General features: G+C 46.9%; 1 protein-coding gene across 1 annotated transcript in view; it reads left to right on the forward strand.

The window, feature by feature from the left end:
- Window positions 1-13,862, forward strand: part of Wwc1 (WW and C2 domain containing 1) — a 141,566-nt gene that overhangs the window by 57,052 nt on the left and 70,652 nt on the right. The window contains exon 2 of the mRNA XM_021176839.3: window positions 9,460-9,569. Coding sequence (XP_021032498.1) covers window positions 9,460-9,569 — 110 coding nt within the window. The remainder of the gene's footprint in view (window positions 1-9,459; window positions 9,570-13,862) is intronic.

Here is a 13,862-nt window from a genome sequence, read left to right on the forward strand (position 1 = left end):
CAGTTCTCCTGCCTCAACTTTCTAAATACTGGAACTACAGGAATGCACTACCACACCAGGCTTGAAAATGGTTTAATTATAGGTTATTCCTTTTCAGTCTCACAATGCCCTCTTCCTTTGGGAGAGGCGTTACTAGAGTTACAGAGGCGACGCCACAAAGAGGGCCTTGGAGATGTGACATTTCAGCTTCCTCGTTGCCCAGAAAAAGCAGGTACTTGCCTAAAAACAGAGGATTCAAACTCAGATGTTGTCATTCCAGTTCCGGGGCTCCATCTGAACCACGCCAGCGTGGGAGAGGTCCTCAGCAGGCAGGATCCCAGAGAGCACCAGAAACCAGTTTTCTTCTTAGAGGGTCTGTTTCTCAGGTGGTGAGGCTAGTGAGAGCGTTAGCAGTCAGAGAAGGTTACGGAATGGCTATATGTCAGGGAATGATGGAGGACTACAGTCTCTGCTTTTCCTGCTCAGAGGACATCTGGATGACTGATTCCATGGAAACCAGATCATGGCATCAGAAACATCAAAGCAAAGAGCTGAGTGTCCTCGACTCCTACATTTAAAGAGTGATGGCAGGCCATGCCAGGGGCTGTGACACCAGATGCTCTGATGAGTCATTGGCAGACACGAATTGACTTTGAGAAGCAAGTTTTCTAAATTGGCCTATATCTTTGGGGAAACTGAGGCTCCAAGATGGGGAAAGGAATGGATAGAGATTACACAGCTAAGAAAGACAAGCCTGGGTGGTTTTGTAAGGATTCAGCTGAGTTTGGGTTATATGAGGGCCAACAGGGCAGGGATGTCAGGAACTCCAGTCTACTGTGGCATTGGGCCTTCAGGAGATGGTTGTCCAAAGAGGTTCGGTTAAGATTAGAGTGTCACAGTTTACTTCCGGTCCCTAGCCAACAAGCCCTCTTTCTGTCTGTGAGTTGATGTGCCGGGGAAATGCAGCTAACAGTTATCTCCCGGAGACTGTGCCAAAGCTGAACCCCGGCTGACTCTTGGTGTCATGACTGTAGTACCATCCAGAGACTGCTTCCTGGGTTTTAACCTTGGGTAGCTCTGGGCAAATCTCTTTGTTTTGTGTCTCCATTTACAGTGAAGGCTGGGCCATTCATTTGCCAAGGCCTTCTTAGTTCTAACTTTCTTTAATATGGCTACTTCAGTGGCCCAACTTGACATTAGTGGGGTAAATAAATATCAAATAATTCACTTTACTGGCCACTCACTGTGCACTCAAATACTGTTGTATTCACTTTCTTGTTTGGCCCACAAAGACCCCTGTGTGGGTCTGAAGGATACTTACCTACAAGGGTCGTTATGGAAATGAGGAAATACCTATGAAGTGCTTTAACGGCGGCTGGTGCACAGTGAGGGCTCAATAAATCTATTTTCTTTTTTATTCTGTAGATGGGCTTTTAAGTATCTTGCCCACAGTCAGAGAGCTAGACAGTGACAACACAGATTCAAACCCAGGGAGTGTGGGCCCAGAGCTCTGTGCTCTTGGCTGGCATTCTACAGCGTCTCTTGAGATGATAGGGTGAGCAGTGCCTTACAGAGCAGCAGGGGACTGAGTACTGCAAAGGTACCTGTCACATGAATCCTCCATTTAAGACCCAGTACCACAGTGAACAGTTTCGCCTGCAGGTGGAATTGGGCTGGCAGGATGGCAGTGCCGGTTGTCACTCCCAGTTGCCACAACTGTAGTCTGAAGTTCCAGCAGGTGACCCACAGACATTCACATACACGACACAGATTCACCTGACAGTTTGCAGGCCATCAAGGAAGGAGCGCGACACCGATAAACGTTGACATGGAGGTGAAGGAAGGGAAGGGTCATGCGATTCGTGGTACTAGGCTGGCCAGAGAGAAGAGATTTGGCAAGAGGTGAGCTACTGGTTTGCGGGGTCCAGAGGAAGAGCTGGTGGAAGGAACAACCTAGAATCTTCCCTGAAGCTCTTTTTTTCTCTTCCTGGCCTCATGAAAGAATTCCAGGAGTGGGAGTGGCTAAATGGAGAAGCTGCTGAGTAAACAGAGCCAAACCAAAGCCGGGACCTCGGGACCTTGGGAGACTCCAGGGTCTGAGAGCAAGAATGCGGACACAGGTGCTCTGAGAGAAGCGAGCAGGAGAAAGGGAGAGGGGTGTTTTGGAGAAACAGGGGCATAGGCCTTCCCAGAGCAAATGTCATTCCCTTCAGAAAGCAAATACAGAGAGCCAAATCCCAAACACCTGCCATCTCTCAGCCCACCTGCTTTAATTTCTATTGGGGGTTCGGGGCACAAGTGGCTTCCACAGTGGGTGGAGGTCAGAGCGTAATTCTCAGGAGTCGGTTCTCTTCTGCCACCTTGTGGGATCCGGGAATTGACCTCGGGTTATCAGAACTGTGCAAGTGCTTGTGCCCACAGCACCCTTTCACCAGCCCACAGGAGGGTGCTTTCCCCAGTCCCTGCTTCTCAGGAAGGCAATGGGGTGCAGTGCGAGACTTCTTACAGCTATTTAAGCCTGAGTCATTAGTTTGCTATTGTTCCCATGCCATATTATGGAAATATGGGGATATAGCCCAACGCACCACGGCTAATGGCTAATAGCATTCATGTGCTAGGCAGAGCCCTCTTTAAGGAGTTCATCACTGTGTGTGTCATCTTCTTATACACGAGGAGGTGAACGTTGGTGCCCGGGCAGACAGGTGTTGCCAGAGCCAGTGAGTTGTAACTACTGCTGCTGAACACCTGGGGGAAGGAATGCTGCAGGGTGACATAATTCCCACAGTGCACAGGTGTCTCCCCGGGGAATCACATCACCAATGCACACAATCGAGGGCTTAGTTCCCTACAAGGTCTGCGCTCAACACTTTCGATGGGTCATCTTACTGCGTGGCCACACCACATTGCAAGATGGGAACTCAAGTGTTACATGAAGGAAATACCTTTTAACAAGGTTACCTAATACAAAGGCATCTTTAGCAAGGTGGGACCTGGAGTTCAGCCCTGGCATTGACTTTCTGACCCTCAGGAGATGACCTCGCATCCTTCTAGACCGTGAAACTGCCAGCCTTCGTATTTTCCTTCCTTAGCTTGGTCCTCTGCCCTCCCTGCCCACACCCGTTACTGTCCGTTCATTCTTCCAACCCCTTGTCTTCTCACATCTGTCTGGCTTACCTGTCATGTATCCCTACATCCTTTAATTACTAGTGCATGGCTCACTGCCTCGGGGAGAACCCTGGCCACATCTCCTGTTGTGGAATGTCATAGGGCTCACTCCGTGTTTGAACTGTAAACCTCCTCTCACAAGGCACACACAGTGCCTTATTCATTATGCCTAGCACTGAGAGTGGAAACAAGAGACTGGAGGATGGAGTGGGTGCTTAGTACATGGGCAGAGAACAAAGGTGTGTGACCTAAAGTCCCCACCAGCAGCTGGGAGACCCCGCACCCAGCCCCAGCACCTGCACCCGGCCTCACCTTTCTTTTGGTCTTGTGTCTAACAGACACAAGGATGGGAAAAAAAAATAACCATCTCACACACCAAGCCTTTCGGGACTCAAATGTACCAACATTATCCTGACCCACAGCCTCAGCATCTGCTACTCCTATTGCCTGCCTTTCCCTCGGATGCTTGGCACCTCTGCTGGCTAGCTACTTCCTACCTCCTGAGCGCTGGAGAAGGTCACCTCAGAGGCTTCTGTGACCACCCCACTGACCTTTGTTTTCCACCCCAGCACCTTGAATGCCAGGACCTCTGAAACATTAGCTTCTGACTGAAGCATGCCTTTTACCCTACTCTAGAAGGGCAGTGCTCAGTCTCTTTCCTCTTCTGTGACTGTTTCATTGAAGCTCCCAGAGCCAGGGCTTCCAAGCCACACTTCTCCCTCTTAACAGGTTTGTGTGTGAGATGGTTATTTTTATCATCTTTGTGTCTGTTAGAGGAACAAGTAAAGGTGTCAGCGCAGAATCAAATTAAGGGAAAGGAGGAGGAAGGGCTTTCAACCTTGAGGGCAGGGCTGCTTAGAAACTGGCCAGAGGGGGAAGAGCGTTATCAGGAGATGAACCATCTAAGCTATGGAGACCATGCCTGTGAAACAGCCTGGGGCAGGAAGCAGCAGCCTGCACTCTGTGCCTGGGTGGGGAGGAGAGCTGCCTAGGAGTACACATTGTTCTTAGATTGGGGTAGGGGTCAGGGCTTTAGCGTGGGATCCGTCCCACCAAGTACTTGGAAGGAGAGAGCCAGGATTGGGGTGGAGAGGGCAGTGTTCTCCTGGACAGCCACGAAGAGGGAAGCTTGGGTGGCACAGGGAATGTGGATAGTGACTTACCCATTCAAATTTAGTCCCCAGAGAATCACCACCCAGTGTTACACTTGGCAAAAAGTTGCCGCTCCTCCCCCTTCATGTCTCCCTGGAAAAGACGCACCAAACACGGAGCTCAGCTTCGGCCAGAGCCGCCTTCTCTAGGAAAGCAGCAGTTCTCTGTGGAAGAAAAGTGAGGGACCGGTTGGTGTCCCTCTAACTCTCAAGCTACTTGCCCTGTTCCTTGACAGGTGTTCCTGTGTGCCCCTTGTAGAGTGCACCTGGCAGAACCTTCCCTGACTCCCTGGCCACACATTCAGGCTGTTTTTCCAGGAAGGCCAGTTGTGAAACCTTCAGGAATGTTCGTGCTCATTCAGAGATTTGTAATTAAAAAGGGGCAGAACCCGCTCTGGTCTGGCACCTTGCCCTGCTTCCCTCTTGCTCTTCCAGCAACTGGGTCGTTTGACTTTTATGATTGGGGTTTTAGGCAGCCTGGGACATTGGGGGCTAGAGGCAGAGACCTACCTGACCTGGCTAGGTAAGGGGCTGAGGCTACAAATTTCAGGTCCTGGCTACATCTGACAGCTTTGCCACTCACTAGGAGAGAGGAAGGTAGGGAGGGACAGACAGGCAGACAGTGACAGAGAGAGACAGACAAAGAGAGAGTCAGAGAGAGAGAGAAAGAGAGGGAGGGAGGGAAGGAGGGAGAGAGAGAGAGAGGAAGAAGAAGGAGAAGGAGAAGAAGAAAGGAGAGGAGAGGAGAGGAGAGGAGAGGAGAGGAGAGGAGAGCAGAGGAGAGGAGAGGAGAGGAGAGGAGAGGAGAGGAGAGGAGAGGAGAGGAGGGAGAGGCTAAAACACTTCTCTTCATACTGATTCTCTGAATGACACCTCTCTGCACACTGAATTATTCATCTCCCTCTTGGCATTTGTTCCAGAGAGAACTTTCTGTCCAGATTTCTGTAAGTTGTAGAGCTCCTTCCCATAGCAACTTTCCTGTTTCACATAGAAGCACACTGAGCATCCAAGGGGGAACCCAAATAAAAAAACCCAAAGCCTTGCTTTCTCTTTTAGCTGCTCTTTCTAATGACGAACCCTATGGCTGCACGTTCCTTCCTGTTGGTAAAATGTCTGTAGTCACTGCTGACAGGAATCGGTATCTTCCTCCTACCCTTCATGTCACTGATGCTACAGTTAATGACCAGAGAGCCTCACCTTCTTGATGGAAACCCGAGCAGTGTGTGGAGTTGATGAATTCCTGGAGTCTTGATACAGTTTGAGTCCTGTTCTTCTGTCCACATTTTTGCTTCCCGGTACCTTGAGAGCCTGAATTTGTACTCATGACTTGGAAACACTTACCTGTCCTATGTGTAGTGAATGAAAACAGAAGTAAAAGAGGAAGGACATAACCGCTCCTAGGGACGGTGGAGGTGAAGTTATATTGTAGATATGAGTGAGAGTATAGAAAGAGGCAAGGACCATTGGGAGAGCCCAGAGTGAACATGGCCAGACTAAGCTGGGTCATGCTGAGGACAGAAAAGCCACCACCCAAGAGAAGCTATTGAGGCAAGAGAGCAAAGGGTAGACCAAAAGGGATGGGGATTGGTATAGCAAAGTATCTGGGTTATGTAAGGCGGGGCAGCTGGGGGCAGCATATGCCAGCCAGAAGGGACTAAGAGATGCTGGGAGATCCTGGTGGTCAGTGTCTGCTTGGATATGTTAGTGGGAACCTCAACAGATTGTCCTGGGATTGAGACCGAGCATCTAGGAGCCATGGATGGTGTAGGTTTAGTGAACACCTTTGTACCAATGACTGAGAAAACGCATTGTATAAAACTTCAGTGTCCCTTGTCTGTCTCACACATCAGTCTCCTCCTCTGTGCTAGCACAGCTCCAGGTTGCTCTGAGACCTACTGGATCTTGTTAATTTTTGTATTGGCAAAGCTTTGGCTCTGGGATCTAGCACTGGAACCGCTGGTAGATTAACTATGCATTGTTAAGTATGTGCTTTCATTTGTAAAATTGAACAAGAACATCTACTACCCAGAGAGGGAACATGGCTCTCATAGCATGCTTTGTAGGCCTAGATAAAAGCATTGTTCAATACTTAATTATGCTTACTTTATAACTGTTACCACAAATTTAGTTTAATGTAAAATTGGAACTATGTCAAAATTCTTGTATCTAGTTTTTTTCTTTGTTTTACTTTGTTTTAAGTTAGGTTCTTACTATGTAGTCCTGGCTGCCTTGGATCTTGCTATGGAGACCAGGTTGGCCTCAAACCTACAGAGCTTGGCCTCAGTCTCTCCTTCTGACTCTGCCCCTCTCTGCCCCTGCCTCTCCTGCCTCTCCTGCCTCTCCTGAGTGCTGAGATCAAACGCATGTGCTCCCATACCTGCCTAGATTCTTTTTTTGTAAGTTCAGTCTCGTGTAGCCTAGGCTGGCTTTGCAGTGTAGCCAAGGCTGACGTTGAGCTTCAGTCACCCCCCCCCCAACTTCACAGATTGCAGGTGTGTACCCCATACACAGTTGTATGTGATGCTGGGGGAATGGACTCGGGACTTTGAGCATGCCAGGCGAGTATTGCCTACTGAGTTATAGCCCTAGCCTCAGACAACACTGTAACTCAAATCTGTCTGTTTCTCCCTACTCCTCTCCCCCTCTTTCCCTCCCCCTCTTGCCCAGTTTCCTTTTCCTCTCCAGCTCTCTTGAGAACATAATAGGCTTTTATCCAAGCATACTGTTGTGAACCTGTGACCCTAGCCCTCAGGAGGCTGGAGACAGAAATACCAGGAGTTTGAGGCCAGCCTGGGTTACATAGTAAACCCTCTCTCAAAACAAACAAACAAACAAAAAAAATCAAATAAAATGAACAAATGAAAGACTATTGTAGCCTTCTTAGCCCGGGTTTCCCCTTGTGTGTTTCGTACATACAGGCACACATAGGTACACAGGCCCAAGGTTGACTGATATCGGGGATCTTCGTTGGTCCACTCATCTAACTTACTCTTTGAGAGGGACCGTCAGCCAGATGCAGAGAGAGCATCCCAGGACGGACAGTGTCACTAACCACCTTGCTCCAGGAACTCCTAGTCTCTGCCTTCCAAGGCTGAAGTTACAAGTGGGCTGCCACACTCTCACCTTGCATTTTGTGGGTTCTGGGGAGCTAAACGCTGATGATCTTGTAAACACATTAACTGCCGTGCCATGCCGCCTCACCCCCACCCCACCCCACCCCCTGCTTTCGTGCTACATATTTTAACTTCAAACATGACCGTATTTAACCTACCCAGCAACCTGAAGAGTTACAGTAGTCCCCACTTCACAGATGAAATTTTCTGAGGCTCTGGGAGATTAAGTCCTTGCCCAACTTATACAACCAAAGAACAATGCGTAGTGGATCCTTATTCAATTATAGTTCTTAGTTTGTTGCCTATAAAAACATACCCCTGGCCCCAGTCACATGGAACCACAGTCTCCCACAATGCATGCATGAATTATTAACCAAAGCCAATTGGTGGCTACAGGTCACAGTCTCTGAAACCCTGAGTATGAAGCAGGCGGGTGAACACGTCTGGGTCTGGTCTGCCAGTGGCTTTTTCAGTGTCACTGTGCCTCCTTGTCCCTATGTAGCTAGCTTTACGTTTGGTTTAGATGTCATCAACTTCCCATCTCTCTATCTAACGCCTACAACGACGAGCTTGCAGAAAGAAAAGCCATTTTAGAGGCTTCAGTCTATAAATGACTGACTGTCTTGCCTTGAGCTTGTATTGAGGCGACGACAGATCTTGACAGGAGGATGTGACAGAGCAAAGCTGTTCACTTCATAGCCAGATGGCAAGAGATGAGAAGAAAAGGCTGGGGTACCACTCTCTCCTTTTCAGGAAGCACACCTCCAGTGATCTCACTGCCTAAGGGCTCCATCATTCCTATAGCACTCAGCCAGGAGCCAAGCTTCTAAGACACAGGTCTACAGCAAAGAGTCTAAGAAGAGAGCAATCATCCAGGTGAAGGTCAAAGTATCACCCTTCCTGTTCCATTGTACCTCAGCTTGCTAATCTGTGGAAAGAAGGTGAAACAGTCTCTTGGGCTTCCAGAACTGACTGGAATGAGGAAGGAGCAGACAGAAACCCAGGAATATTAGAATGAGTATTTTAAGGCCAGGGAGATAAATATGGCAGCTCTGCAGCCTGATGGCCTAAGTACCCTTTCTAAAGCCCAGCAGTGGTACAAAGTTGCAATTCCTGCTGTACATGGGAGTCACACAGTAACAGAACAAGAGAAACCCTATCTTGGGCTAGAACTGACAACCAAAAGTTGTCCTCTGACCTCCACATGGGCGTGAAAACATGTGATTATTCTAGACAGAGGCAGCACTAGGGATACTTGGAAGTGGCTGTCTCGGGAAGCCACTGATCCCATGTGTTAGTTTCCTGGCTCCCGGTTCTCTCGCTGAACCCCTGGACAAATGGTGTGTGGTGCAGTTTTCCAGCCTTGACACGCCTTGGCTGCTTCCGTTACGTGATTTGTTTATCTGTCTGATTTTGCCACTAAGACTTGGGTGATTACCACCCAAGTGGGGCCTCAGAGAGTTATTATTGCCAAATAATCAGTTTGACCATCCTGGCTGAGGAGAGCCAGCAGTGGGTGCAGGCATTTGAGATCCAACTCAATCAGCAAATAAATATGGCTTGCTGGCCCAGACTGCTGGGACTGGAGCGTCTGTTGCTCTAGAGCTCACGGGAGGCCAGCTTTTCAAAGGGCAAGTGGGCATGACAAATACAAGACAGAGCCAGGACAAAGACCAGAGTGGGGTGGGCCAGCCAGCTACAGGTGGAAAAGCCAGAGGGGGCTGGAATCTGAGTCACAGAGCCAAGACTTGGCCTTAGCGCTGTTGTGCAAACTCTCACCTGGAGATGCAGAAACCCAAGGTCCAGACAGAAAGATGACTTGCCGAAGTCACTGCCATGTTAGAGGCAAAAAATATTTGGACTAGAATGTAGAGACCTCCCCCCATATCCTTACCCTGATGCTACTGTAGAGCAGCTTCCCCTTCCCAGAGAATCAAGGCACAAAATGTCTGGATCTGCAGGAATGGGGAGTCCAGAAAATAGCACATCGCAGCAGTGTTGGGGAATGCAGGCTAATGGACTGTGTCTCCGTCTCTCGTCTTCCTTGCCAGGTACACCAAACCACTCACCTTTGCTGACTGCATCAGTGATGAGTTACCGCTGGGATGGGAAGAAGCATACGATCCACAGGTCGGAGATTACTTCATAGATCACAATACCAGTAAGTTCTCTGCCTCCCCGCCCCTCCTCAGGCCCCGTCCCCACGTCTGTCCCCTTCCCTTCTCGAGCCCACCTCCACAGACGCACCAGCCGAGCCTTGAAGGCAGATTGTGTTTTGTTTAATGTAGACTTAGAGATGTCTGCTCGGATATAGATAGATAATGTATGCTCTTGTGAAAACAACAGTTCAGAAGGTTTTTTTTAATAGAATCTGAAACTTCTCTCAGCTCTATCCTACTCCTCAGTTTTAGAGGCTGACAGTTTCTTCTGTATAACTTCAGCATATCGTTTCTGTAATATTGCCAATCGTGTGTTTGTACGTGTGCCTACATACATATTTTTGCATATGTTTATGTTTATGAATGGCTTCTTTTCCCATTAAAAAATAGCTGCTCATAAGAGTATCTGAAGCCCTAGCAAGCCTCTAGCTTGCTAGATACTCCTAGCATCTTATGTAGATGGATGTAAGTCCTTAGTAGATTAACATGTGAGCCAGCCGACTTTCACTTCCTATGTGTGACCATAGTAATCAATCTAAGATGAATATCTCCACTATTGCTCTCGCCTTCTGGGACCGTGACGGGGGAACTGTGAAAGACAGGAGTGTGTTGTGGTGGGAGAAGTGGAGGAGAACAGGGGAGAGTTGCCCTCCCCTTCTAGTTTTCCTCTGCCTGCTATCACTGTCTTCTGGGGAAGCTACTGTGTCTAATTCTATCTAGTTCTAAGCCTTTGCCCGAGGAGATACACAGTAGTTGTGCACTTAACCCTTGCTAAGTAGAGAAGGGACTATGTGGGTGGATGCATGAATAAGTGGATGAATGAGCGGACTGTGTTGGCAACAAAACATGGAAGGGTATCTGAGAGACAGCTAATGGCGTTAATGGCATTGTTGAGGATAGGAAAGGTTTTTATTAGCACTCATGATTGCTTACCAGCTAATGAGAAGTAAATATGCCTAATTGAGTGTGTATGGGGAATGAGGTCAATGCTTGGAGGGCTGCATCAGATGCTGGGTTAAATGCTGATGGACCGGAGCCCTAATCAGCCCTACCCTGTTTTCAAATCGCTGAGAGCATCCCCCTCATTAAAGTCTCATGGCAGGAGTGGGATTTTAACCTGCTTCTGGGAGTTGCTGGAGAAACAGAAGGGAGGGGGGACCAGCAGGCTGTGGCAGAGCTAATTCTCCAGGGGATGATGGCAGAAGTGGGGTGCCTCTGTGTGTGTGTGTGTGTGTGTGTATGTGTGTGTGTGTGTACGTGTGCACATGCTGAGGGTAATAAGATGGGACCAAATGGGAAGATGTTATCTAGTGGTTTAACCAGCTCACAGGCTACTGCTTTACCTTTGGTTTGGAAGTAGTATTGTTGGGTGGAAGGTGCTGTATCTGTAGATGGCTATATTGAGACAAATGCAAGGTGAACATTGCAGCTTCAATCATTCAGAGCTATGGACCCGGAGCGGTCTTACTCATATATTCTGTTCTTGGGCAAAATTCTTCACTAAATCTGTCTTAGTTTGGTTTTTGTTGTTGGAACAAATACCATGACCAAAAGCAACATGTAGGTCAGAGGATATTTCAGCTTACAGCCTACAAGTCCATTGTGAAAGGATATCAGGGAAGGAACTCAAGGCAGGCATCTGGAGGCAGGAACTGAAGCAGAGATCTGAAGGAATACTGTTAACTGGCTTGTTCCCCATGGCTTGTTCAGTGAATTTCTTATCCAACCCAGAACCACCTGCCTAGGGATGGTACCACTTACAGTGGGCTAGGCCCTTCCACACCACTGGCCCCACAGACGTTCCTACAGGTTAATCTATGGAAGCAATGTCTCAGTTGAGGTTCCCTCTTCTCAGACAACTCTAGTTGTCTGACACAAAACTAACAAGCAGATCCATTTGGGACTGGGTTCTACAACCCTGCATTTTGATTGGTTTTAATTTTCTGTAGTGGTCTCCTGTTGCAAAGAGAAGTTCTCTTGATAAGGAGACTACACTTGTCAGTGGGTATAAGGATAAATGTTTATACATTGTTGTCAAGGATTATGCTAATTTAGTAAATTAGTGGTTGTAGATTCTCCTTCCATAACCATGACTTCATTAGCACTGAGTGGTTACCCTCTTGTTGATTGGATCTTAAATCCAATTAGAGAGCAGTTAGTTACCACCAAGGCATTGTGCCACTACTGCCCCCTTAGGGTTATCATGCCATGCTGGGTAAGACTGCTGGCTGCCTCCTTGCTTTGGAAGCTTGTATGTACCTACTGGTACAATAAAGCTAGTCTTCAAGGAGAGGACATTCAGGTCAAATCCAGTTCCAGGGTCTCATTTTTTATTTTTAGTTAATTTTTTCACAAGCTTAGACTATTACTTGGCTAGTTTTAATTTGTAGTTCTTTGCATAGTAACAATGTTGCATGTTTCCCAGATGTTCAACTGTTTTTTTTTGGGTTTTTTGTTTTTTGGTTTTTTGAGACAGGGTTTCTCTGTGTAGGCCTGGCTGTCCTGGCACTCACTTTGTAGACCAGGCTGGCCTCGAACTCAGAAATCCGCCTGCCTCTGCCTCCCGAGTGCTGGGATTAAAGGCGTGCGCCACCACGCCCAGCTGTTTTTTTTTTTTTTTAACAGCTACTCTTCATGTTGTGTCACACTGTCAGAAAATACTGTGTTGCTAACTTTGTGAAAAGCTAGTGTGTGGTGTGTATAAGAAACAGGAGGGATGGATATGTTGGCACAGGCCTGTGATCCCAGCTCAATGGGTAGGAGAGAAGATGCAAAGTTGCTGAGTGTAGTAGTTGTATACCTTGCATGGAGAATGTGTGTATAGGATGAGATCTGGAGCTTAAGATGGAGTGAAGTGGTTGTCTACAATAAACTAAGATACTGTCGAGGTGGCTGCCTTTCTGTGGGGAGAATAAAAGCCAGGGAAGGATATTTTTGGTCGTACACTTTGTAGTATGCTTAACTGTTCAACTTCTTCATAACTTGATACATACCGACAACATGTATAACTTTAGTAAGAACAGGTACTGAAAAATTAGCCAGGATGATCTTGAAGTGCCTACTCAGGTAGGACACTATATATTGTGAGGAACAACCATGGCAGCTGTGGGGCTAGGCTCTAGGGGGCCACTTTACAGAATGACTAGTTCAAAATCAGCAACATTTAACATGATTCCAACAAGGGACCTTCTGAGTGCCTGGTTCCCCAGAGAATAAAGTTGTTGGTACAATTGCTTTCCATATGGAAAAGTGGTAGAGGAGGGGACTCTTTACCTCTATCCCTACCTCACACCATATGGGCAAACATTAAAAAACAACGGGCCACAACCCTAAACATAAAAGCTAAAATTATAAAACATCTAAAAGAAAACACAGGGAAAAACAAGCCTGGTGTGATAGCATCATATACTGAGATGTGAGAGTCCCGGCATTAGAGAGGTTGGAGTGAGCAACCACTTGAGACCAGAAACTCAAGATCAATTGCAGGGGGGAGGGGGTGGGGGGAGGGGAAGGAGAATGAAGTAGGAGAAAATCTAAAACATTTTGAGACACACACACACATATTTGGACGATACACCAAAAACATTAACCATCAAATGTAATAAGTTTAGCTTCATCAAACTAAAGCCTCTTCCCCCCCCCTCTCTCTCTCCAAAAGATGCCTTTTTCAAAAGAAACTGGCAGTGTAAGCCAGAGATAAGGAAAAAATATAAATTAGAAACTGAGGCATAAGACATTAATACCCTTAACCAATAATTCCTCCTGAGACTCAGAGTCTATAAAGGACTCTTACATCAAGAAGCACAAATATAGGCTTACTATTTATCATGTTTTTATACAAATGTATCACTGCCTGAATTTTAAAAATTATGTTTATGATAAATTAATATGGGAGGAATTATTGGTCAAGGTTATTAATGTTTTATGCCTCTGTTTCTAATTTATATTCTTATGCTATTATATTTTATATTGCTGACAGAGTACAGGATGCTCAGTCACATTTTTTGAAACTGATGAGTGCTGGTCTTTTCCTTTTACACTGAGCCATAGCAGATGGCCTTAAACCTCTATTATGCCCTTAACCTATTCCTTCTTTTGGTTCTTCTCAGACAGAACTTGGTGTTCAGTTTGAAAACTGATCTTAAGTTGTTTTTTGGTTGTGTGACAAATCCTGATGGAATTGCTTTGCCATGTAGTGAGTTTAACCCATTTATATTTATTGGCTATAATATACTCATCAAGATAAAGAAACTCATCAATATAAACTGACGAGTCTCTGGACATCATGATTTTGT

The sequence above is a fragment of the Mus caroli genome, unplaced genomic scaffold (assembly GCF_978045245.1).
Source record: "Mus caroli unplaced genomic scaffold, Mus_caroli_1 scaffold_13, whole genome shotgun sequence".
NCBI classification, from domain to species: domain Eukaryota; kingdom Metazoa; phylum Chordata; class Mammalia; order Rodentia; family Muridae; genus Mus; species Mus caroli.